General features: G+C 41.5%; 1 protein-coding gene across 6 annotated transcripts in view; it reads left to right on the top strand.

The window, feature by feature from the left end:
* Positions 1–27,792, top strand: part of WDR27 (WD repeat domain 27) — a 304,525-nt gene that overhangs the window by 220,778 nt on the left and 55,955 nt on the right. For 4 of the 6 annotated variants that reach the window (XM_078370484.1, XM_078370483.1, XM_078370479.1 and 1 more), the window contains exon 25: positions 22,825–23,152. The exons of the other annotated variants lie outside the window; for them this stretch is intronic. In XM_078370484.1, the coding sequence (XP_078226610.1) occupies positions 22,825–23,010 (186 nt within the window). In that variant the 3' untranslated portion in view covers positions 23,011–23,152. Of the gene's footprint in view, positions 1–22,824; positions 23,153–27,792 lie in introns of those variants that run through there. 6 annotated transcript variants of the gene reach the window in all.

Below are 27,792 nucleotides of genomic sequence, written 5' to 3'. Positions count from 1 at the left end.
AGTAGTTCAAGGTGGTGGGGAAGCTGCTTGTTCACCTCAATCTCACCTTTTTTGTGTGTAGAAAGCATGAGTTGGGGGGAAATTTTCCATGTATTTCATTCCTGGAAAATGGGGAAAGCCATTATAGATAAGTAAGTCTGGTTTTCTCACTGTGAACTTAGAGTTTTTTCACTTTTCTGTGGCCCCAAGAACTGTCTTATAGTCATATTGAGTTCTGGGATATTGATGGTGATATTGGTGCTGTATAGTATTTTTGCTTTTGTTGGTAGGGGGTGATATAGTTTGGCTGTTTCCTCCACCTAAATCTCATGTTGAAATGCAATCCCCAACACTGGAGGTAGAGCCTGGTGGTAACCGTTTGGGTCATGGGGACAGATCTCTCATGGTTTGGTGCTCTCCTTACAATAGTGGGTGAGTTCTCATGAGATCTGGTTAAGTGTATGGCACTCTCCCACTCCCCACTCTCTGTTGCTCCCGCTCTATCACATGAATCCCCTGCTTTGCCTTCTGCCATGAATTAAAACTCCTTGACTCCTCCTCAGGAGCCAAGAAAATGCTAGTGCCATGCTTCCTAGCCTGCAGAACTGTGAGCCAATTAAACCTCTTTTCTTCATAAATTGTCCAGTCTCATGTTTTTCTTTTTAGCAATGCATGAGTGAACTAACACACAAAATTGGTACTAAAGAATGGGGTATTGCTATGAAGATACCTGAAAATGTAGAAGTGACTTTGGAACTGGATAACAGGCAGAGGTTGGAAGAGTTTGGAGGGCTCAGGAGAAGACAGAAAGATGAGGGAAAGTTTGGAACTTCTTAGAGAAGTTAAAAAGACTGGTTAAATGGTTATGTCCAAAATGCTGACAGTGCTATGGACAATGAAAGTTGATGAAGTCTCAGATGGGAATGAGGAAATTATTGGGAACTGGAGCAAGGGTCACCCTTGTTATGCTTGAGCAAAGAAGTTGGCTGCATTCTGTTCATGCCCTAGGGACCTGTGGAAGTTTAAACTTCAGAGTGACAACCTAGGATATCTAGTGGAGCAAATTTCTAAACAATAAACTGTTCAAGAGGTGGCCTGGATGCTTCCAACCACCTTTGGTCAGATGTATGAGCAGAGAAATGACTTAAAATTGCAATTTGTGTTGAAACAAGAAACAGAGCATTTAAGTTTGGAAAATTTGCAGCTTGGCCCTATGGCAGAGAAAGAAAAAGTATTTTCAGGGGAGGAATTCAAGCAGACTGCTGAGCAGCCATGTGCTAGAGAAATTTGCATAACTAAAAGACAGCCAAGACAGTGGGAAAAAGGTCTCACAAGCATTTCAGAGATCTAAGAGGCAGCCGCTCCTATCATAGCCCCACAGACCTAGGAGAGAAGAATGATTTCAACTGCCTTGTGCAGTTTTGGGACAGTGCCGCCTGCATCTAGGCCATGCTATCTCCAGCCACAGCTCAAAGGACCCAGGTACACCTTATGCTGTCACTTATGAGAGCACAAGCCATAAGCGTTGGTGGCTTCCATATGCCATTAAGCCTGCCGTAATGCAGAGTGCGAGAGTGAAAGAGGCTTGGTAGCCTCTGCCCGGATTTCAGAAGATGTATGAAAAAGCCCGGGTGCCAGGCAGAAGCCTGCTGCAGGGACAGAGCTGCCACGTAGAACCACGTAGGTCAGTTCAGAGGGGAAATGCAGGGTTGGAGGCCCCACACAGAGTCTCAAAGAGGGAACTGCTAAGTGAAGCTGTGGGAATGGGATGCTGCCGTCCAGACCCCAGAATGGTAGCTCACTGGCAGCTTGCACCCTGTGCCTGGAAAAGCTTCAAGCACTCAGTTCTAACCCATGAGAGCAGCCATTGGGTCTGAACCCTGCAAAGCCATAGGGGTGGAGCTTCTCAAGGCCTTGGTCACTCACTCCTTGCAGTAGTGTGCCTATGATGTGGGACATGAAGTCAAAGGAGATTATTTTGGAACTTTGAGATTTAATGCCTGCCCTGCTGGGTTTCAAAGTTGCAACAAACTCCAAGCTGGATAAACTCAGTTATCTGGACCTAGATACGTCATAAGCAAAGTGCCAAAAGACAAAGAGACAGTTTTTGACAGCAGCAAGACGTGGTGGTTTATCACATGCAAGGGATCTTGAATAAGATTATCAGTTGATTTCTCCTTAGAAACCATGGTGTCTAAAAGGCAATGAGGCCCAATGCTGAAAAATAAAAAGTTCAACCAATCATTCTATATCCAGCAAAACTATCCTTCAAAAATGTAGAAGAAATTAAGGCATTCCAATATAAACAAAAATTAGGAGGGTCCACTGTTGCCAGAACTTCCCTATAACCAATGCCACAAGGAGTTTTTTTAGGTTGAATAGAAAATAACCCAAACCCACATGAAGAAATAAAAAAATAAAAATAAAGGTAACTAAATAAGTAAATATAAAAGATAGCATAAATGTATTTTTGTTGAAGCTTCTTTTACTTTTTAAATCTTTTATAATACAGGGGTAAAAAGCAATAATTATAAATGACAGTTATAGACTCTTAGTTCCAAAATGATGTGGAAGCAGGCTGGCTTCACTCTGTTCCCCCTGTGTTAGGCTGTTCTTGTGTGGCTATAACAAAATATCTGAGGCTGGGTAATTTATAAAGAAAAGAGGTTTAATTGGCTCGTGGTTCCACAGGCTTTACAGGATACACAGTGCTGGTATCTGCTTAGCTTCTGGGGAGACCTCAGGGAACTTTACTCAGGGATGCAGGTGAACTAGGAGCAGATGCGCCACATGGCAGAGTTGGAGCAAGAGAAAGAGAGTTGGGGGTGGGGAGGTGCCATACACTTAAACAACCATATCTCACGAGCCCTCACTCACCATTGCAAAGACAGCACCAAGCTATGAGGGATCTGTCCCCATGATCCAAACACCTCCCACGAGGCCCAGTGTCTGTAACATTGGAGATTATATTTCAACATGAAATTTTGGCGGGGACAAAATCCGAACGACATCATTCTACCCCTCCTCCTGCCCAGCCTCAAATCTCAGGTCCTTCTCACATTGCAAAACACAGTCATGACTTCTCAATAGTCCCCCAAAGTCTTAACTTATTCCAGCATTCACTCAGGACAGATGTTTTCCTAAATGCCTGGAACCAACAAATCTCCCAGTCTTTGCTAAGGAGGGGTGCGCGCGTGCGTGTGTGTGGGGTGTGTGCGTGTGTGCGTGTGTGTACGTGTGTGTGCGTGTGTATGTGTGTGTGCGTGTGTGTGCATGTGTATGTGTGTGCACGTGTGTGCATGTGTGTGCGCATGTGTGTGTGGTGTGTGTACGTGTGTGTGCATGTGTATGTGTGTGTGCGTGTGTGTGCATGTGTGCACACGTGCATGTGAGTGTGTGTGGTGTGTGTGTGCGTGTGTGTACGTGTGTGTGCATGTGTATGTGTGTGCGTGTGCATGTGAGTGTGTGTGGTGGGTGTGTGCATGTGTGCACGCGCGCGTGAGTGTGTGTGATGTGTGTGTGCATGTGCGCACGCGTGTGTGGTGTGTCTGTGCATGTGTGTGCACGCGCGCATGTGTGTGGTGTGTCTGTGTGTCCGTGTGTGCGTGCGCATGTGTGTGGTGTGTCTGTGTGTGTGTGCGCGCGTGTGTGCGCGCGCGTGTGTGTGTGGTGTGTGTGTGCATGTGCGCACGCGTGTGTGGTGTGTCTGTGCATGTGTGCGCGCGCGCGTGTGTGTGGTGTGTCTGTGCATGTGTGTGCACGCGCGCGTGTGTGTGGTGTGTCTGTGTGTCCGTGTGTGCGTGCGCATGTGTGTGGTGTGTCTGTGTGTGCGCGCGCGTGTGTGTGTGGTGTGTCTGTGCATGTGTGTGCGCGCGCGCGTGTGTGTGGTGTGTCTGTGCATGTGTGTGTGTGCGCGCGTGTGTGTGGTGTGCGTGTGTGCGCGTGCGCGTGTGTGTGGTGTGTCTGTGTCCGTGTGTGCGTGCGCATGTGTGTGGTGTGTCTGTGTGTGTGTGTGCGCGTGTGTGTGTGTGTGGTGTGTTGGGGCATGCCTTTAACACTCAGGCAGTTTGCATCTATCTCTGTCTTACTCTTCACTTATTCAGAGACTTTAGAGCCTTCTCAGGTTCTTTGTTAGCATCCAGCCGTGTAGAGTTCCAGGATGTAATAGAGCTTTTAAGCCCTGTGGATATCGCCTTTCAGTAGTCTTCCCTCTCCAGTTTTCTGCTTTGTTCATTGTTTTCCCCAAATGTTATTTATCAACAGGAAGCAGCAACTAAAACATTCACCTATGAATCTTTTAGATAAATGTCCTCCGCTTCCCTGGCAGCATCATTAGCCCTGGAGGAGTTCTGAGTCAGGTGAGACGGCGACCAGCCTTTTGAGCCAGTCTGCCAGGGAGACATCAGAGAGGTCACAGTACATTATAAAAGTCTTTGTGAATGAGATGTGTTCTGCTCCATCCAGTACAGGGAATGTGGACACTTCTTTTCATGGCTTCTTACCGATGAGCTCCGGAGTTGGAAATGGAGCTGGAGAAAGTAAAAATGCAACAAATCTCAGGATCCTTATTTCTTACTAACAGCAGATTCAGGATTCAGCTGTTACATCAAGGGCTCTTCTGGTTGTTGCAACCCTTTGGCGAATTTTCAGAGTTCTAAAGAAAGTTGATTCTGACACTTTTGACAGTTTTCTTATTGCTTTTATGGAAGGGCCAAAGTTGGAATTTCTGATTTTTCTGCCATTGTCCTCTCAGCTATTCTTGTATTTATATTTCCAGATGAATGCTGGAGTTATTTGTTCACATTGAAGTTATTGAATGATTAAGATCAATTTGCAGTGAATTAAAATCTTCATAATTTGAATATTTCATCTGGGAGCATAACATGCTTTTCTGCTTATATGTGTTTTCTTATGTATCTTTAAATTTTTAAAAATATATATGCTATCCTTCACAAATTTTAAATTTATCTCTTTTATTTTACTGTTACTTTATATTTTAAATGTTTGTAATAGTTAAGTATATAATAAAAATATATATTTATTTATATTTATTATATTTACCTTTAGTTATCCATAAAGTCTATATTATCCTTTACCTTTTCTAAGAATTTTTTTGTTGGTACAGAGAAAGGCTTTCAATTACCAAATTATGATTTTACTGAACACTTTTATTCATATACCACTTAAGTTTTTTTTTTGTTTGTTTGTTTGTTTTGAGACGGAGTTTTGCTCTTGTTACCCAGGCTGGAGTGCAATGGCACGATCTCGGCCCACTGCAACCTCCGCCTCCTGGGTTCAGGTAATCCTCCTGCCTCAGCCTCCTGAGTAGCTGAGATTACAGGCACGCGCCACCATGCCAAGCTAATTTTTTGTATTTTTAGTAGAGACGGGGTTTCACCATGTTGACCAGGATAGTCTCCATCTCTTGACCTTGTGATCCACCTGCCTCAGCCTCCCAGTGATCCACCCGCCTCAGCCTCCCAATTAAGTTTTTAAAGTAAGTACTCACGTGTAAATAATGGCAACTTAGACATCTAATTCTGACATTTAAGAAAAATATAAAACAAACATGCATAACCTCATGACTTATTGAGCTTTGTCCTGATAAGATCTGTATCCATGTCCCTAAAAGCTATTCAGTATTCATTATTCTAGCTTTTATGATCATTACCACTTTCATTTTATTTTTAATTTTAAAGACATACATTTCTAAAGCGTATGTATTCCTGTTTTGAACTTGTTATGAATAGCACACAGTATAGTTTTATGCTCTGATCATTGTGAGTGAGGCTGCCCTGGGTCTCCTTCTCCATTTCTTTTGCTGCGTACTTGCACACGTTTCGTTGATACACAGTTAGGACAGGACTTGATGGGTCATAGCTACGTGTATTTTCAGCTTTAGTAAATGAAGGCAGTTTTCCAAAGAAGTTACACTAGTTCAAAGACCCACCACCCATGAAAGAGTTTGTTTCTCCACACTTATAAACACTTAGTGTTATCAGTCTTTCAAATTTAATTTTAATCTTTCTTATGTGCATATATTAGCATTAAATGCAAGTGGTGAGATCTTGTTTCCAATCTCATAGGGAAAGCTCTCAACAGTTCACCATTAAGTTTGATATTTGCTCTAGATTTATTTTTAAAATCAAATCAAATAAAAAATAATTACCATTATTTCTGTAATTACTCTTTGTCAAATAAAAAACTTCCTTTTATATCTTGTTTGCCAAGAATGTATGCTAAATTTTAACACATTTTTCTGTTTTAGTAAATTAGAATGATTAGAATGGTGTCTCTAACAATGCTGAACTCACCTTTCATTCCTACAATAAATCCAACTTGGTCTTAGTTTATTCACATTTTAAAATATTGAGGGATTTTGTTCGATAACTTTTTATTAAAAAAAAATTAATGTTTATGATTGACCTGGACATAACTTTTAATATACGTGTGTGTGTGTGTGTGTGTGTGTTTTCTTTCCTTACAATAGTCTTGTTAGTTTTTTAGTGTGAAGGTGTGGTTTTATCGTTCCCTCTTTATCCATCCTGAAATAATGTGAACCTTATCCAGACTTGGATCTGTCAGCAATCAATGTAGATTGCCAGCTGCTGTTCCCTTTTGCTCTTATTGTATGTCCCATAGTTCTGAGATAAGAGCTAAAGCCAACTGCAATGCTGTTTCTTTCAGTGGCTCTGCTCTACAGAAGTGAGATAAGAGCTAAAGCCAACTGCAATGCCGTTTCTTTCAGTGGCTCTGCTCTACAGAAGTGAGATAAGAGCTAAAGCCAACTGCAATGCCGTTTCTTTCAGTGGCTCTGCTCTACAGAAGTGCTGCTTTTGCCTCCTATGCTGTCTGGAGCTTTAATGCTGGGAGTCATGACAGCAGAGACATTTTCAACCTTTTTAGTGCAGTGCCCATGTCTGTTGTCACAGGGCTTGGCAAAGGTAGACACTCAGTCTATGTTAGTTCAACAAGTGAATGAATGACCACAGTTTCCAGCACACGTTGCTGTTGCTAAGTAATTACTTATAAATAAACTCATTGTTTGTAAGTAATTACTGTGCAGAATGTTCTATTCCTAGACTCTCCTACTTAATGCCTGGTTGTTTTCTGGAAGTTCCTGCCTTTGAATCCATGTGTATGTGTTAACATGGATAAATGAGACCTACAGTTTATATGACTCCCCAAAATTTTGAATTAGGGAATTAACACTGGGGTTCTGAATGTAGAATTTTGAAACATGGCTGCAAATCCTTCGACACTTCTTTCCTCAAGAGGTGGGCATCTGTGTTCCCTCCCTTTAAGCCTGGGTTCCCTGTGACTACTCTGACCAACTGTGCTTGGCAGGAAGGAGGCTCTACAATTTCCAGGGCCAAGCCATACAAACAGATGCAGCCTCTAGGAATCCTTTGTGTGCCAGAATATTCTCTCTTGGAAACTGGGGTGCACTGTGAGGGGCCCCTCACTGAGGCCACCATGCTGGTGACTGTGTAAGTGCCCCCAGAAATTCCTGCTGAGCCCACCCCCAACAGAGCACCGCAGAGTGACTGCTGTCAGCACAATGCAAAACAGAAGTCTCACCCACAAAACAGTGACGTGTAGGAAAATGGTTATTATTTTAAACCACTAAGTTTGAGGGTAGCTTGTGGTGCAACAATAAGTAACTGGAACATTTAAAAAAATTTTGTAAATGTATTCTTTATTTCATGAAAGTATATTTTCTTATCCAATGTCCATCTCATTTAGAGCAGGTGGGGATTTCATACATGCCTTGGCATCGCTGTTCTGTTAGTCTTTGTTTTCTGTCTTTACAGATTTTTTTTTGACATGAAAAGACTGCTTCAAAACTACTAGCCATGAACTGTTTTTCCATGTTCTTTCATCAAACACGACTTCCTTTTAATACAAAATTAAAGGTGATTCAAGCCATCACCTCTACTATCTAAAGAGGTAAAAATAGACAAATGGCTCTGTTGCATTCTACTGTTAAAATGCTCATGTGTGCAGCATTTAAACAACCTGAAAATAACATCGTTAAAATCTGGCTTACATGTGGTCTTGAAAGCCAGTGGGATTGACTTATGATCTCTCACTAGCTCTTATTAAACATTTTATTGCTTTACTAATCTTAGCTCCTCTAGAATAAAGTAGCTAAATTAATTAACATTATAAATTAAAGTTCCCTTGGGCTCTCTAGTGGTACTTATATTTCGTAGACTTGGTAGGTTTTAAAGTTTAATTTAATTTAATTTAAGTGTTGGTCATTCTAGGATACAGAACTCTTTAAAAATTCTAAGTTAAATTTTATTTAGGAATCATTACACATAGATATAAAGTCAAAATAACATTTCATTATTTTAAATCAAAGTATTGGACTTTTGAAATATAGACAAGCTATTTTTTGTGTATTAACAATAGTTTATTATATTTCCAAGACATGTGGGTATAAAATTTCCACACTTGATAAGAAAACACTACAATTTTGCAAATTGCAAGCTATTATCATTTGGAGGTCAATTTAAAAAATATATTTGTCAGTTATACTCCTATTTAAAGGGAAATAATTTATAATAATTTATATATACTGGTTATTGCTATTTGTTCTATTATTTGAACTTACATCTTTTATTTGAAAAACATATGTAAACTGCCATCTGCAGACACGTGAGTGTGACAGCCTGTATTTGGATGAAAGTCCTTACTGAGATCCTTGCTTCCCCAATTGCAATATTTTATGAAGATGCCACTTCCCTTTTATGAAAGCAGTAAACCAACGGCCATAGACTGTAATGTTTAAAGATTATAAAACAGTAAATTATTCATTCACCCCACCATCCATCAATTATCTTATGAATGATGGCAGATATGAGTAGATAAAGATATTAAGTAAAATTTGGGTACTCAGATAATATCTAGAGCAAGAGTTGGCAAACTTTTTTTTTTTTGTAAATGGCCAAATAGTAAATATTTTAGGCTTTGTGGATCAGGAGGCAAAACTGACTATATTATGTATGCACTTATAGCATAAGAAAGAAAACAAGTTTATACAATATTTTCATAGGCAATATTCAAAATATACTAATAAAAACCGACTATAATTTTCTTCTTATATTACAGATCCGTGAAAGAGAGAATGAAATTATATTTTTGGGGAAGGCAACATTTTGTTTATTTGGGGTGCAAAGTTAGCATTCCCTAGCATCAAAATCGATTGCAAATGTTAATCTGTTAGTGCCGATCTGTAATGAAATTTTACATATTTCATCTTTGAAAATGTCTCTTCACACAAAGAGGTACTGCCAAACATTTATATAAAACCACAAATATTTGATTTTGGTGGAACATGTTTATTGTTTGATAAAGATTCAGAGAATGCTATTAGATTTTACACTTGATATTTGCCTGTTAAGATCTCATTACATTGCAGAATAATCACTTTCAATAGAAGGTTATATAAAAGCTCTTCAAAGGCAGCTAAATGGATTTTGAAATGTGGAAATCACCTTTGCTTTTGTATCAAAGTCTGAAACATACCACTGGAACAGAACTGGAACTGTGGCTTGAGATTGGAAAATATTTCTGCTTCAAATGTGTGTGGGAAGGGTTATCTTTCTTCTTGTAACTTTTGACAGGATGAGCAGTGTATAAAGCTGCTGATGCTGCTTGTGATTCAAATGTTAGTTGTCATCAAAATGAGTTTACCACAGGAAAAGTTTCACATATAAATTTTTTTTGCCTTGTAATCTTAGGTTGAATTCCTTAAGAAATAGTATCAAGCAATTCCATAGTCACTCAGTGTTTGATAAAAATGGAGGAATAAATTTTTCTCATTCAGAAAACTTTGTCTTCAACCTGAGCTCAGCAACAGTAATAAAACCTGACTGTTGTGGAGCCCTGGGGCTGCTGTGTGGAGGGCAAGTCAGGACATGCAGCTTCTATTTCTAACAAAACTTTAAGGATAAAAGTTAAATATACCAGAGTGAATAAAGTCCATCAGTGATGCTGGTGGTTTAATGACACGTGATAGATTCAAGTATTTTCTACAAAGTATCTACTGATAAATAATATAATACATAAGTTTTAAATACTTTACATTTTCACAAGCATTGTAAACTTGTTTAAGCTTTTTTCTCCTCATATTTTCTTAATATGTTTACCACCTGCAGTTGTTATACATCTTAGCGGATTCCACTTCAGATTGTACTGAATCTTTGTCTTCCCACATCGCTTCAGAATATTATTGTGTGCAATTGTTCGAGGCAGACAATTCATAGAGACTAATTTTCAGTCACTTTACACTATTCACTCTTAAACAACAACTAATTAATAAAATTTGTTGAGTCATAGAGTCAAAAATAAATAAATTAAAAATAATTTGCCGTCAACACTGAACATCTCTTCTAGCCACAAACCTGACAGTCCCTGATGAGCTGAATTAGCTCTGATGTATTTTTTTTGGCTGCTGCAATCAACCATGATTTAATCAACACACAATTGGTAAATGGCTTGTAGCTTGATTTTTTTTTTTTTTTTAATACTGTGTGCTGAGATGTTCTGTTTTAATTGTTTTTTTTCTCATCACTGCTGTCCTGTGAGTTGCGCCTATTTTATGTAAGCCTGGTCTGGTCATGTAGATGCTTCTGGAATCTTTTGAATACTGTGTGTTTAGATGTTCTAAGTTTTTGTTTGTTTGTTTTTCTGATCACTGCTGTCCTGTGAGTTGGGCCTATTTTGTGTGAGCCTGGTCTGGTCACGTAGATGCTTTCAGCTCCATTGGAGTGCACAGCGTATTAAGCACAATGCTCTGCCACTCAACTGTATAAAAATAATCCACACTCTGCTGTGCCCTAAAAGCATGACATTTGAAGTCCACTTTTCTCTTCCTGTTTTGGCATGATGGCTATGTTATGAAAATTTAAAATAAACCATTCACAGTGCAGAAGTACATGCAGCAGTTGGAAGTCAGTTTATAATGGCATTGCTGTGACCTGTCGAGTGGCTAGCACAGTTGTGAAGTTGTGAGAGTGCCACATGTGGTCTCAATCACAGCCACTCCACTTCACCATGTATCAAGAAAACAGCCACAGACAACATGTACTCAAGAGGATGTATCTATGTGCCAATAAAACTTTATTTATGAACATTGAAACTTGAATTTTATGTAATTGTCATGTGTCACAAAATATTCTTTAGTGTTTTCAACCATTTCAAAATGTAAACATTATTCTTATCTACTGGATATGCAAAAACAGGCAATGAGAAGGTCTGTTTCATGAGCCATAGTTTGCTGAGAACTTTCCTCCTTATAGAAGAAAGTTACAGGGAAGCCTGGTGGGGTTTTCTATTAGCAGACAAGAAGTGTAGAGTTTCTGTCCTGGGTGAGGGATCTAGGAGCACCTATGTCAACCCTGTTTCTGGCTGATACGCTCCAGGTGACACTATGTCTTCACTCATCTGAAAGGATAAAAGCTCTCAGTGAGCCCCATCAAGATAGAGTGGTGTCATGGGTGGTTCCAATGAGAACATCCGTGAAGCAGAGTGTGCACTGATGTGTGTGCCCAGAACCACTATGGGTGTGAACTTGCAAGGGAATTGATGTTCTTTCCCCAGTCAAAACAGTCTTACATACATGCTGCTTCTTCCTTTCCTCACCTTTATCTCCTTTCAATGAGTCAGGTCAAAAAGAACAGGAAAGGGGGAGAAAAGGCAGATTACAGATGCCACAGTGTCCACATTTGTGCTTACCTTATTCTAAATCAAACTTTTTGGGAAACAGAGTTGGAGACACAGAGTAGAATTTGGAAAATCAAATCTGAAAATGGAAAGATTAGTGTTTTTTAGGACTCAAAATATTTTAATTTTATTTCTAAAACATTACATAATTTAATGTTTAATCAGATTTTATTTTATACCTTTAGAATTCAAGTGTTTGGATTCAATTCTAATCCTTATATAGATGCACCTAAATGGAGTTTATATGCTACATAATAAAGTAAAGTCCATATCATTTAGTACTTAATAAAGGTACACATTGAGGTATACCAAATTAATGAATGGACTCCTAATCAAATCAGAAGAACACATATGGAAATGGTCCAATAACCAAGCTGCATGTGGTAATATCTGGTTCTCTGTCGCTATATCTCAACAGATAACATATCTCTGATCCATGTTATATATATATTTTTAATTGTACGTTAGGTTCTGGGGCACATGCACAGATGATGTAGGATTGTTACACAGGTACATACATGACAAGGTGGCTTGCTGCCTCCATCCCCCCATCACCTATATCTGGCATTTCTTCCCATGTTATCTCTCCCCAACCTCCCCACCCCCCACTGTCCCTCTCCTAGTCCCTGCAACAGACTCCAATGTGTGATGCTCCCCTCCCTGTATCCGTGTGTTCTCATTGTTCAATACCCGCCTATGAATAAGAACATGTGATGTTTGACTTTCTGTTCTTGTGTCAGTTTGCTGAGAATGATGGTTTCCAAGTTCATCCATGTCATTACAAAGGACACAAACTCATCATTTTTTATGGCTGCATAGTATTCCATGGTGTACATATGCCACATTTTCTTTGTCCAGTCTATCAACAGTGGGCATTTGGGTTGGTTGCAGGTCTTTGCTATTGTAAACAGAGCCACAAGGAACATATGTGTGCATGTGACTTTATAATAGAAAAATTTATAATCCTTTTGGTTCATACTCCATAATGGGATTGCTGGGTCAAATGGAATTTCTATTTCTATCCTTGAGGAATTGCCACACTGTCTTCCACAATGGTTGAACTAATTTACACTCCCACCAACAGGTAAAAGTGTCCTATTTCTCCACATCCTCTCCAGCATGTTGTCTCCAGATTTTTTAATGATCACCATTCTAACTGGAATGAGGTGGTATCTCAATGTAGTTTTGATTTGCATTTCTCTAATGACCAGTGATGATGAGCATTTTTTCATATGTTTGTTGGCCTCATAGATGTCTTCTTCTTCTTCTTCTTCTTTTGAGACAGAGTTTCACTCTTGTTACCCAGGCTGGAGTGCAATGGCATGATCTCGGCTCACTGCAACCACCACCTCCTGGGTTCAGACAATTCTTCTGCCTCAGCCTCCTGAGTAGCTGGGATTACAGGCACAGACCACCGTGCCCAGCTAATTTTTTGTATTTTTAGTAGAGACGGGGTTTCACCATGTTGACCAGGATAGGATGGTCTCGATCTCTTGACCTTGTGATCCACCTGCCTCAGTCTCCTAAAGTGCTGGGATTACAGGCGTGAGGCACCACACCTGGCCATATGTCTTCTTTTGAAAAGTGTTCATATCCTTCACCCACTTTGTGATGGGGTTGTTTATTTATTCCCAATCTGTTGGGTGCCAGTTCACTCTAAGATTGTTTCTTTTGCTGTACAGAAGCTCTGGAGTTTGATTAGATCCCATTTGTCTATTTTGATTTTTGTTGACAATGTTTTTTGTGTTTTACTCATGAAGTCCTTGCCTATGCCTATATGTGGAATGGTTTTGCCTAGGCTTTCTTCTAGGGTTTTTATGAGGTTAGGTCTTATGCTTAAGTCTTTAATCCATCTGGAGTTAATTTTAGCATAAGGTGTCAGGAAGGGGTCCAGTTTCTTCTTTCTGTACATGGTTAGCCAGTTTTCCCAACACCATTTATTTAACAGGGAATCCTTTCCCCATTGTTTGTTTTTCTCAGGTTTGTCAAAGATCAGATGGTGGTACATGTGTGGCATTGCCTCTGAGGCCTCTGTTCTTTTCCATTGATCTATACCTCTGTTTTGGTACCAGTACCATGCTGTTTTGATTACTGTAGCCTTGTAGTATAGTTTGAAGTTGGGTAGAGTGATGCCTTCATCTTTGTTCTTTTTGCTTAGGATTGTCTTGACTGCGCAGGCTCTCTTTTGGTTCCATATGAAGTTTAAGGTGGCTTTTTCCAGTTCTGTGAAGAAGGTTATTGGTAGGTTGATGGGGATAGCATTGAATCTATAAATTGCTTTGAGCAGTATGGCCATTTTCATTATACTGATTCTTCCTAACCATGAGTGTGGAATGTTTCTCCATCTGTTTGTGTCCTCTCTTATTTCCTTGAGCAGTTGCTTATAGTTCTCCTTGAAGAGGTCCTTTACATCTTTTGTTAGTTGTATTCCTAGATATTTTATTCTCTTTGTAGCAGTTGTGAATGGGAGTTTGCTCTTGATTTGGCTCTGTTATTGGCGTGTAGGAATGCTTGTGATTTTTGCACATTGATTTTGTATCCTGAGACTTTGCTGAAGTTGCTTATAAGTTTAAGAAGATTTTGGGATGAGATGATGGGGTCTTCTAAATATACAATCATGTCATCTGCAAATAGAGACAGTTTAACTTCCTCCTTTCCTAATTGAATAACTTTTGTTTATTTTTCTTGCCTGATTGCTCTGGCTAGAACTTCCAATACTATGTTGAATAGGAGGGGTGAGAGAGGGCGTCCTTGTCTAGTGCCAAATTTCAAACGGAATACTTCCAGTTTTTTGCTTATTCAGTATGATATTGGCTGTGGGTTTGTTGTAAATAGCTTCTATTATTTTGAGATACATTCCATCGGTACCTAGTTTACTGAGAGTTTTTAGCATAAAGCACTGCTGAATTTTGTCGAAGTCCTTCTCTGCATCTATTGAGATAGTCGTGTGGTTTTTGTCTTTGGTTCTGTTTATGTGGTGGATTACGTTTATAGACTTATGTATGTTGAACCACCCTTGCATCCCCAGGATGAAGCCTACTTGATTGTGATGGATAAGCTTTTTGCTGTGCTGTTGCAATTGGCTTGCCAGTATTTCATTGAAGATTTTTGCATCTATGTTCATCATGATATTGGCCTGATGTTTTCTTTTTTTTTTTGTTGAGTCTGTGCCAGATTTTGGTATCAGGATGATGTTGGTCTCATAAAATGATTTGGGAAGGATTCCTTCCTTTTCTATTGTTTGGAATAGTTTCAAAGGAGTGGTACCAGCTCCTTTTTGTGTGTCTGGTAGAATTCAGCTGTGAACCCATCTGAACCTGGACTTTTTTTGGTTGGTAGGCTATTAATTACTGCCTGAACTTCAGACCTTGTTATTGGTCTATTCAGGGTTTCAACTTCTGCCTGGTTTAGGATTGGGAGGGTGCAAGTGTGCAGGAATTTATCCATTTCTTCCTTGTTTACTGGTTTATTTGCATAGAGTTGTTTGTAGTAATCTCTGATGGTAGTTTGTATTTCTGTGGAATCAGTGGTGATATCCCCTTTATCTTTTTTATTGCATTTATTTGATTTCTCTCTTTTTTTATTAATCTGGCTAGTAGTCTGTCTATTTTGTTGATCTTTTCAAAAAAGCAGCTCTTGGATTTACTGACTTTTTGAACGTTTTTTTGTGTATCTATCTCCTTTAGTTCTGCTCCGATTTTAGTTATTTCTTGTCTCCTGCTAGCTTTTTATTTTATTTTATTTTAATCTTGCTCCTCTAGCTCTTTCAATTTTGATGATAGGGTGTTGACTTTGATCTTTTCTCACTTCTCATGTGGGCATTTATTGCTGTAAATTTCCCTCTAGAGACTGCTTTAAATGTGTCCCAGAGATTCTGGTACATTGTTTCTTCATTCTTTTTGGTTTCAAAGAACGTCTTTATTTCTGCCTTCATTTCATTGTTTATCCAGTTAACATTCAGGAGCCAGTTGTTCAGTTTCCATGAAGTTGTGCATGTTCTTTTGCATTTGCTGAGGAGTGATTTACTTACAATTATGTGGTCAATTTTAGAGTAGCTGCAATGTGGTGCTGAGAAGAATGTATATTCTGTGGATTTGGGGTGAAGAGTTCTGTAGATGTCTATTAGGTTTGCTTGGTTCAGATTTGAGTTCAAGTCCTAGATATCCTTGTTAATTTTCTGTCTCATTGATTTGTCTAATATTGACAGTGGAGTGTTAGAGTGTCCCATTATTTTTCTGTGGGAGTGTAAGTCTCTTCATAGGTCATTAAGAACTTGCTTTATCTATCTGGGTGCTCCTGTATTGGGTGCTTGTGTATTTAGGATCATTAGTTCTTCTTGTTGCATTGATCTTTTTCCCTTATGTAATGTCCTTCTTTGTCTCTCTTGATCTTTGTTGGTTCAAAGTCTATTTTATCAGAGACTAGGATTGCAACTCCTGCTTCTTTGCTTTTCATTTGCTTGATAAATCTTCCTCCATCCCTTTATTTTGAGCATATGTGTCTCCTTGCATGCAAGATGGGTTTTCTGAATACAGCACACCAATGGGTCTTGACTTTTGTCCAATTTGCCAGTCTGTGTCTTTTGATTGGAGCATTTAGCCCATTTACACTTAAGGTTATATTGTTTTTTGTGAATGGGATCCTGCCATTTTGATGCTAGCTGGTTGTTTTGCCCGTTAGTTGATGCAGTTTTTTCATTGAGTTTATGGTCTTTACAGTTTGGTATGTTTTTGCAGTGGCTGGTACTGGTTGTTCTTTTCCATGTTTAGTGTTTCCTTCAGGAGCTCTTGTAGGGAAGGACTGGTGGTGATGAAATTTCTCAGCATCTCCTTGTCCATAAAGGATTTTATTTCTCCTTCACTTATGAATCTTGGTTTTGCTGGATATAAAATTCTGGGTTGAAAATTATTTTATTTTTGGCTGTTGAATATTGGTTTCCTCTCTCTTCTGGCTTGCAGGGTTTCTGCCAAGAGATCCGCTGTGAGTCTGTTGGGCTTCTTTTTGCAGATAACCTGACCTTTCTCTCTGGCTGTCCTTAGCATTTTTTCCTTCATTTCAACCCTGCTCAATCTGATGATTATGTGCCTTCAAGTTGCTCTTCTTGAGGAATATCTTTGTGGCATTCTCTGTATTTCCTGGACTTGAATGTTGGCCTGCCTTGCTAGGTTGGGAAAGTTTTCCAGGATAACATCTTGAAGAGTATGTTCCAGCTTGGATTCATTCTCCCCATCACATTCAAGTACACCTGTCAAACATAGATTAGGTCTTTTCACATAATTCCATATTCCTTGGAGGCTTTGTTCATTTATTTTCACTCTTTTTTCTCTAATCTTGTCTTCTCATTTTATTTCATTGAGTTGATCTTCAGTTTCTGATATCCTTTCTTCTGCTTGGTCGATTTGGCTATTGAAACTTGTGTATACTTCACAAAGTTCACGATCTGTGTTTTTCAGCTCCATCAAGTCATTTATATTCTTCTCTAAGCTGCTTACTCTAGTTATCATTTTATCAAACCTTTTTTCAAGGTTCTTAGTTTCTTTGCATTGGGTTAGAACATGTTCTTTTAGCTCAGAGAAGATTGTTATTACCCACCTTCTAAAGCCTGCTTCTGTCAATTCATCAGACTCATTCTCCATCCAGCTTTGTTCCCTTTCTGGTGGAGTTGTGATCCCTTTTAGGAGGAGAGGTGTTCTGGATTTTGGTGTTTTCATCCTTTTTCTGCTGGTTTCTTCCCATCTTCATGGATTTATCTACCTGTGGTCTTCGTAGTTGGTGACTTTCAGATGGGGTCTCTGAGTGGAGATCCTTTTGGTTGATGTTAAAGCTATTTCTTTCTGTTTTTTTTTTTAGTATTCCTTCTAACAGGCCTGTCTGCTGCAGGACTGCTGGAGGTCCACTCCAGACCCTGCTTGCCTGGGACTCACCTGCAGGGGCTGCAGAACAGTAAGGGTTGCTACCAGTTTCTTCTTCTGTCGTCTTAGTCCCAGAAGGGCACCTGCCAGGTGTCAGTCAGAGCTCTCCTTTATGAGGTGTCTCTTTGGATATATGGGGGTCAGGGGGCCACTTGAGGAGACAGTCTGTCCCTTATCAGAGTTCAAGTGCTGTGCTGGGAGCTCCATTGTTCTGTTCAGAGCTGCTGGGCAGGTACATTTAAGTCTGCTGCAGTGGAACTCATAATCACCTCTTCTCCCAAGTGCTCTATCCTGGGAAGGTGGGGCTTTATTTATAAGTTCCTGACCTGCTGCTGCCTTTTTTCAGAGATGCCCTGCCCAGCAAGGAGGTAATCTAGTCACAGTCTGCCATCAGAAGTGTTGCTGATCTGCTGCAGGCTCTGCCCAGCTGCTGTGTAAACTTCCTCCAAGTTTTGTTTACAGAGGTACAGTTAGAACTGCCTCAGTCATGGCAGACTGCTTCGGTAATGGTGGACTGCCTCGGTAGTGGCGGGCTGCCTTGGTAATGGCAGACACCCTTCCCCCTGCACAGCTGAACCATCTCGGATACAGCTGCAGTTGCTGTGAAACTCTCTCTCCAGAGCGTTTCAGATTGCTTTGTGGGGGTGGAACCCACCGAGCCAGATCCTACTTTCAGCCCCCTCTTTTTCAGTTGAATGGGCAGCTCTGTCTCTCAGGCCTTCCAGGAACCCATTGAAATGGCTGCCCAGATTTGTGTGACTTTTTGTGTGGAAACTCATGGTGCCAGCTGAAACAGCCATGCTGGCAACTCGTGGCACTTTTCAGCCCAGTAGTCTCCTGGTCTGTGGGTGGAATAAACTGCAGGAGAAGCACAGTATGTGAACTGGGTGCTAGAGTGGATGGAAAAGCTCCTGATGTTGGGCAGGGAGGGGCGTCCTCTGGGGACTGCACTTTCTGGGTGAGGCAATGCCCTACCCTACCTCAGCTCACCCTTCTTGGGCTACACCCACTGTGTAAACAGTTCCATTGAGATGCACCTGGTATCTCATTTGGAAATGCACTGATCACTCACCCTCTGTGCTGCTCTTGCTGGGAACTGCACTCCAGAGCTGTTCCTATTTGGCCATCTTGGATCTTGCCCCTTGGTCCATGTTATTCTTACTCACCTTCAATTCCAGTACCATCTGTTTTTGCAAGGTACTATACATTTACTGCAAGGGACACACCATTTTTGAAGATATAAATACCGGTATACAGCTAATCTGCAACCACCATGTTTTTACCCTACTAATGTGCTTCTGTAAGTTTGTTGCCATCTATGGTTTTCTTTCATTCTGGGAATCATTTCTCTCCTTAATCAGTCAAACTTGTTCTTAATTAGTCACAATGTTTTTGTTTCACTGGCCTTCCAGACAGTTATTACTAGAGGAGGCAAAATTTAGAAATTACAAATCCAGACATTGGGGAAAGTTACTCCATTAAGATAAGCACCAACAAGACCCTTGATTTTTTTTAATCACTTACTTCAATTTCTGTCAGTATGTAATAGATTAAAATTTACAGTTCAATATTTGTTTTGTAAGACACAGTATCTTAATGGCATATGGATTATAATGTATCCTGACCTGTGTCTCCCTGGAAGTCTCAGATGAATGTGATGTGTATGCCAATTTTCTCCCATCAAGAAGAGAACAAGAGTAAAATGAAAAATAGGGAAAAATTTATGCTTAGGAATTCTTCAGAGCTTCTAATGTTGCAATATGTTTAATTTTTAGCTCAGATGAAATACATCACAATGTTTTAAAAATCACAATTCTGTTGAAAACAAAGGAAAATGTACAAATGCAAATGTGTGCTATAGAGTTAACTGCTGTGAGCTTTGTTTATGGGTTTAAAAGCTTAGGAGGTTTAGGTGGTATATGTGTTTCTGATGATGACAGTGACTGAGGCAGTGCACGTGGGCAGTGGGCAGTGTGTGCAAAGCGTGGCCCCCTACCTAGCAGCCTCAGCATCACCTGTGATGTGTTAGACATGCAGATTCTCAGGGCTCCTGCCCAGTCCTACTGAGTCAAAACTCTGGACTCAGCTGGGAGGGTCCAGCACTCAGCGTTTTAAGCCTTCCAGATGACTGTGCTCACACAAAATTTGAGAGCTACTGGCATGGCATGACGGTGAGGGGATGGATCTGCCAGCACTTCTAAACTTCAGTGTGACTTCTACATGTTGAGGTTGTTTGACACTGCAGCTTCTAATCTGATAGGTCTGGGGTGAGCTGGAGACTCACAAGTGATGGCGATTGTTTCTGGTCTGAAGACTATTCTTGGAGTATAGGAATGCTGTCAGTCCACTTGGGTTTAGTTCTCCATTCTACCAACAAGTTAGATAACCTAGGATAAATTTCTCAAATTATCTCAAGTGTGTCTACCTTATAATGGTGCTTTGAGGCTTAAATGAAATGGTGCATGTACCTATCTGTGATAAGAGATAAATGAATATGAGCTTCTATTATTGCCCTCATAGGTTAAGATTGATGGCTTAATGTAAGTGTTAATTGGAGTATTAGAAAAATCACTCATAACATTAACTCACCCCCACCGCATGAATAGAACTAGATCTTGATAATTAGCAAATGAATTTTACCTGACTGGAGCTTACTAAGGATCTTAAGAATATTTACAATAACTGGCAATATTCAATTTGATATGATTTTATATGATCTACATTCATCTGCAAAGGAAAATGTACTTAAGTGTAGCATAATCATTTTCATATAGAATACTGCATATCACTTATTAATTCCAGATATAATTGTAGCCAAGTAATACTGTCTTTCTTGCCAGAACTCATGTAAGGATCTTTGGCAAACTGTGCAAAATGAAGTAAAAGATACAATTTTCACTGTTTTTTTAGAAACTCTATTGTCTACAATAATAGATTTTCCACAAAAGTCTTGAAAAAAGATAAAGCAGGTGATAGGCCAGGAATGGTAGATCATACTTGTAATCACAGCACTTTGGCAGCACTTTGGGAGGCTGAGGTAGGAGTACTGATTGAGGCCAGGAATTCAAGACCAGCCTGGGCAACACAACGAGACCTAAAAATTAGCCACATGTGGTGGTGCATGTCTGTTGTCCCAGCTACTCAGGAGGCTTTTTCTCAACCAAGATAGGATCGCTTGAGCCTGGGAGATTGAAACTTCAGTGATCCAAGTTCATGCCACTGCACTCCAGCCTGGGCAACAGAGACCCTGTCTAAAGAAAAATTTTTTTTTAGTGAGTGTATTAATCTGCTCTCATGCTGCTAATGAGGACATACCTGAGACAGAGTAATTTATAAAGGAAAGAGGTTTAATTGATTCACAGTTCCCCATGGCTGGGGAGGCCTCACAATCATGGCAAAGGTGAAGAAAGGGTAAAGTCACATCCTACATGGTGGCAGTTATAAAACCATCAGATCTTGAGAGATATATTCACTATCACAAGAACAGTATGGGGGAAACCCCCCGTGATTCAATTAGCTCCACCTGGCCCTGTCTTTGACACATGGGAGTATTACAATTCAAGGTGAGATTTTTGGGTGGGGACACAGAGCCAAATCATGAGTAACATGATCATTTAGACAGAAGTCTACTATGTGTCTTAACATTTTATTATGAAAATATTCTAATAGACATCAAAGTTGAAAGAGTTTGCAGTGAAGAGTTGAATTCCCACTAGAATATTCTATCAATGATATTTTACCAGATTTATTTTATCACATAACCACACAACTGTTCATCTCTCTTTTCCTCTGTCCACTCATTAATGTCCAATTTTTGATGAATTTTAAAGTAATTTTTACAAGTCAGTACATTGCCCCCATAATTTGCTATGTAGCATACTTTTAGCTTGGCCTTTTGCTCCTATTTTAAATGAGAATGTTGTCTCACTTGTTAGCATGCCTTCCTTTTCAGGGATGGAAGTTCAGCACACCACACCAGGGACATAATGAAGAATGGACTGCTTAGCATTTGCTTGTGTGTTTTTTGGCTGAAATATTATGGAAATGGCAAGCTAGATTGATATAGTTTCAAAATAATGAGAAAAGGATGTATTAATGACTAGAAATTAATGAAAATGGATTCTTCTACTCTCTGTGGCTGTGGAAATACCAAGCAGGCCTTGGAAATTACAGCAGAAATCAGAAATGCCAGGAAACCACATGTACTGAAAAGTTCCCAAAACATGTAACTAACACATTTAAGTTCTTATATTTTTTTTTTGTCAAACTCTCTCATCTTCTTTCCAAAAAAAGGAGCATCTAATGAACCAGTAGATGACAGGCTGTAGTGTCTGGGGACGGCTCTTGGAAGTCTAGAAAGAGAATCTGGTTCCCTGAACTCCTTCACTCTTATTTCTTCCCAGAAATGTTTACACATCGTACGGGTGAGGGGTAGGTCATCTGTTGTTAGATTAGCAAAGGCCATCTCACTGACTGGACTATCAATACATTTCTAGTTCAACTTTGGACCTATGATTACATACCCTTGATGTAACTTTTTCTTAAGTTGTATGAAGTGTCACCATGGCCGCACAGTCTTTGACGTTTTCCTCCCAGTTGTCTGTGACCCTTTTGTGTTAGTTAGTGTCAGAAGCTGTTACATGTTGCTTGAACTCAGGCAGTCTACCTGAGTTGAGTAGGTCTGAGCGTTCTCACTGGTCCGATGTTTTCACCCCAACCCTTGCCTCTTTATTTTATTTTATTTTTTGTTGTTTTTTGAAACACAGTCTCACTCAGTTGCCAGGCTGGAGTGCAGTGGTGCGATCTCAGCACACTGCGACCTCCACTTGCTGGGTTCAAGCGATTCTCCTGCCTCAGCCTCCTGAGTAGCTGGGATTACAGGCACCTGCCACCACTCCCAGCTAATTTTTTGTATTTTTAGTAGAGACGAGGTTTCACCATGTTGGCCAGGATGGTCTCAATCTCTTGACCTGGTGATCTGTTGTCAGCCTGGGCCTCCCAAAGTGCTGGTATTACAAGGCGTGAGCCACCGCACCCGGCTGCCCCTGCCTCTTTCTAGTCACTCTGCTCACAGCATGGCAGAGGGTGTCTTGCTTGAGGACACAGCCAGAGACAAACCTCCCAGGTGTTTTGTGGTCCATGCTCTCCACAGAGTCCCATGAATTCTGATGGTCACCTCATTTTCCTCTGTTTTGACCAGGTAGAAATTTCATCGGATTACCTACCAGTGCTTTCCAGGACTTGTCTAAAGTTTCTTGGGAGGACTATAGAAGCAGTTCAAGACCCTCGTCACTTCCTCCATCTACTCAATTCTTGGCTTCCCCTCAAGAATGGATCAGTGTCTGTGATGAGCAGACCTGTAGCCCTGGAAATGTTTAAGTCCTAACCCCTGGAACGTGGGAAATGCCAGGTTGAAGATGACATTAAGGCTGTGGTTGGCTGACCTTGAGATGAAGAGAGCACCCCGGGTCACCCGGGGACCCAGTACGATCATGAAGGAACTCAAGAGGGAGCGCTGAGGAGTGAGACGCGACGTCGCAGGCTCTGAAGGAAGAGAAGCGTTCCACAGCCCCAGACTGAGTCTGCCCGGATGCTGGGAAAGACACAGAAATGGATTTTCTCCCAGAGTCTCATGAGGGGATCAGCCCTGCCTTCTCTGTCGTAGCCCAGTGAGGCTCATTTGGGACTTCTGACCTGCAGACCCATAAGAATAAATTGGTGGAGAGAGATCCAAGATGGCCGATTAGCGGCAGCTCAGGACTGTAGCTCCCAGTGAAAGCGCAGACAGTGAATGGACGCCACACTTCCAGACGAATTTTTGTTGCCCACGGACAAAGAGATTCCCAGCGGAGGAGCCCCATGGGTCACCAGCGTCTCTTCTGGCTGGCATGACTGTTTTGCCTGCGCCCCAGTGCAGCGGTTCTCAGTACAGAGTATACAGGACTGGGTGCCCTTTTAGTTGGCATTTGGAGCTCCGGGGAGGCAGAGTTGCCCATTCCACTGATTGAAAAGGGGACTGAAGCAGGGAGCCAGACTGGAAGATTCCTGGGCAGAAAAGTGCCATGAATCTCAATGCCACTGTTTCAGCTGGCACAGTGGGTCACCGCAGGGGAAATTACACAGATTCCAGCACCGTTTCAGTGGGTGACTGGAAAAAAAAAGAAGAAGTAGGCTCTGAGACAGGGAGCCACGTGATCGGGCTCAGCGGGTCCCACCCCCCACAAAAAAAACAGCAATTGGAAGCACTGAAGATTGAGAGTTTCACAGCAAGCACAGCTGAACCCGGGAAGGTCCAGCTCTGTGGGGGAGGGGAGTCCGCTGGAGGAAGACTAAGAAACAGAAAAAAATTTCATCACCAACAAGCTGGATGTCCACTCAGAGACCCAATCTGAAAGTCAGCAATTACAAAGACAACAGGTGGGTAAATCCACAAAGATGGGAAGAAACCAGCGCAAAAAGGCTGAAAACATCCGAAACCAGAATGCCTCTCCTCCTTCGGGGGATCGCAGCTCCTCATCAACAAGGGAACAAGGCCTGATGGAGAATGAGTGTGATAAATTGTCAGAAACAGGCTCCAGAAGGTGGATAATAGGAAACTTCTGTGAGCTAAAAGAACATGTTCTAACCCAATGCAAAGAAATTAAGAACCTTGAAAAAAGGTTTGATGAAATGCTAATGAGAATAGACAATTTAGAGAGGAATATAAGTGAATTAATAGAGTTGAAAAACACAATATGAGAACTTCATGAAGTATGCACAAGTTTTAACAGTCGAATTGATCAAGCAGAAGAAAGGATATCAGAGGTCGAAGACCAACTTAATGAAATAAAACGAGAAGACAAGGTTAGAGAAAAGAGGCTAAAAAGGAATGAGAAAAGTCTCCAAGAAATGTGGGACTATGTGAAAAGACCTAGTCTGCGTTTGATAGGTGTACCTGAATGTGATGAAGAGAATGAATCCAAGCTGGAAAATATTCTTCAGGGTGTCATCCAGGAAAACTTTCCCAACTTAGCAAGGCAGGGCAATACACAACTCCAGGTAATACAGAGAACACCACAAAGATACTCCTCAAGGAGAGCAACCCCAAGGCACATAATTGTTAGATTCACCAGGGTTGAAATGAAGGAGAAAATACTAAGGGCAGCCAGAGAAAAAGGTCAGGTTACCCACAAAGGGAAGCCCATCAGACTCACAGCAGATCTGTCAGCAGAAACCCTACAAGCCAGAAGAGAGTGGGGGCCAATATTCAACATCCTTAAAGAGAAGAACTTTCAACCCAGAATTTCATATCCAGCCAAACTAAGCTTCATAAGTGAAGGAAAAATAATTTTTTTTTTGCAAACAAGCAAGTACTCAGAGATTTCATCACCACCAGGCCTGCTTTACAAGAGCTTTTGAAAGAAGCATTACACATAGAAAGGAACAACTAGTATCAGCCATTCCAAAAACATACCAAAATGAACAGAGCATCACCATAATGAAGAATTTACATCAACTAACAGGCAAAACAGCCAGCTAGCATTAAATGGCAGTATCAAACTTATATATATAAATATCAATCCCAAATGCCCCAAACAAAAGACACAGGCAAATTGGATAAAAAGCCAAAACACATCGGTATGCTGCATCCAGACCCATGTCACATGCAAGGATACACAAAGACTCAAAACAAAGGGATGGAGGAAGATTTACCAACCAAATGGAGAGAGAGGAAAAAAAAAAAAAAAGCAGGAGTTGCAATTCTCGTCTCTGATAAAATAGACTTTAAAGCAACAAAGACCAAAAGAGACAAAGAAGGACATTACATAATGGTAAAAGGATCAATGCAACAAGAAGAGCTAATGATCCGAAATATATACGTACCCAATACAGGAGCACCCAGATACATAAAGCAAGTTCTTAATGACTTACAAAGAGACTTAGACTCCCACATATTAATAGTGGGAGACTTTAACACTACATTGTCAATATTAGACAGATCAATGAGACAGAAAATTAACAAGGATATCCAGGATTTGAACTCAGACCTAGAATAAGTAAACTTAATAAACATTTACAGAACTCTCCACCCCAAATTCACAAAACATACATTCATATCAGTACCACATCACACCCACTGTAAAAGTGACTCCGTAATTGGAAGCAAATCACTCCTCAGCAACTGTGTAGCACTTCACAGGTTTAAATGAAATATTGGTTGGCTGCTTGTTTGTTGTTTTCCTCCCTTATTCCTTCCTGTCTCCATGGTAAGCACATTTATTGGCATAAAAGGGGTTTTTAATACCCATTTTTAGACTGCATTCTAGCCTCGGCAATAGAGCAAGACTCCCATTCTCTCTCCCTCTTTCTCTTCCTCTTTCTTTCTCTCTTTCATTTTTTTTTCTTTTTTTCTTTTGTCTTCCTTTCTTTTTTCTCTTTCAAAAAAAAATAAATTGTTGTTTTAATCCACTAAGTACATTTACAGTGATTTTTATGGCAGCAACAAAAAAATACAATGTAAGCACTCAACCCTCAGGTAGGAGGCGTGTACCGGCACCGTCCATGTTCCGGAACCCTGCATGTTCCGGAAGCATCGCACTTCCGCTTCCGGGGGAACTTTCTAAGGGTCACATGTCTCCAGCCCTTGAGCTCAGCCAGTCCCGCCGGCGCCATTGCCTTCCTGCCGTGCTCCTCAGAGGCCGCGCTCCCCAAGAGTCCCGTGCAGGCGTCCTCTCTCTGCACAAAAATTGTATGTTTTGTAGATTTGGGGTGCAGAGCAGCTGCCTGCTGCTCTCCCGCCCGCCCCCTTCTCCTCACCAGATCTACTCCTCTTTACTGGCTTCCCCAGCATCCCTTAGCCCCAGGTGGCTGCCCTGGCCTGGGGGGGTTGGGGCGTGCGTCCCCCGGGTCAGTTCCGGGCATTGGATCCCCTGGGCGTGGCCACTGGAGCCATCCGGCCCAGTCCTCGGCTGTGGTCTTGGGGAGACTGCGAAGCTGTTCGGCCTACTTCGTGTGAGTGCAACGATCTGGGGTAGCTGGGTTCAGACCTAAGCATGGAGGGAGGTCTCGCTTCACTGACCAATCCTGTGTTAGCACCTCCCTGGCCAGCACGAGGGAGGGGGTGCCTGTCTCCCCCAGGCAGGGCAGCCCTCGTGCTTCGCTAGGTCACTGAGCACACGACTGCAAACTCCTGTTTTAACCAAGCCATGTGCATACTCGGTAATTAAAGAAGAGAGTGGGTGACATAAGGAGCCGACCAAGACCCCACTCACTCCAGAGTCACTCGGAGAATATCCAGGCGAGTCTTGCAGTTCGTGGGAAACGCTGCCTCCTCATACATCTTTATGCATTTTAGCTACTGCAGGTGCGAAAGTTCACTGCATCTTTTCCTGCTGCCTACATTCATTTTCCTTAAATGTCTTTTGTTTCTGGCTTTGTGGTATAAATTATTTTATTCATCTTGGTGCGACACCGGGCACATAGAAGGAGCCTGCTTTTCTCTGAGGCTGGGAGCAGGTACGTCCGCGGGCTACTGCCTGAAAGCTGCACGACTCCCTGGGTGGCTTAGAGCAGCCACCGCCTGTCCTCACAGACACGTGGGTGGGAGTGGCTGGCCCTGGCCCGGATGCCTGGGGAGCTGCTTCTGCTCCCGGACCTGCTGGATGTCTGGACGCTGGCCGGTCTGGGCTCCCTGCAGGGCCGCTCTGCTTCATTCCGCAGGTGGATCGGCTTCGTCTCATCTCCACCCCACCTGGGAAACGTGGTGCAGTGATTTCACCTCTTGCAGGATCAAAGTGGGTGAAAAGAATGCCCAGTCGCCAAATCCCACACACCTGCTTGCCAAATGGTAGGAGCGACAGTGGCTGCTCCCTGTCTTCTGCCATCAGATCTCACATGGAGGCTTCAACTGGATCCTTCGTGGCGAGGAGTTCTAAAATATAGAGTCCCTGCCTGTGACCTGTGACGGCGAAGAACAAAGAGCACAACAGGACGTTTCTGGTGTCCACATCTAGGGAGCACAAGCATGCCTGGCCGTGCAAGTGTCCTGCCGTGCACAGGGCCCCTGGCTCGTGCTGTTCACGTGGCTGTCTGCAGCTGTGCAGAGGCTGCTTTGGTTTCCAGTCCAAGCCAGCAGATTTCCGAGCACCTCAGTGATTGGAAAAATAGCACTAACCGGTGGCACTGCTGT

The sequence above is a fragment of the Callithrix jacchus genome, chromosome 4 (genome assembly GCF_049354715.1).
Source record: "Callithrix jacchus isolate 240 chromosome 4, calJac240_pri, whole genome shotgun sequence".
In the NCBI taxonomy this organism is placed as follows: Eukaryota; Metazoa; Chordata; class Mammalia; order Primates; family Cebidae; genus Callithrix; species Callithrix jacchus.
Note: the sequence above shows the minus strand (reverse complement) of the source record. Positions and strands in the feature narration are given on the sequence as shown.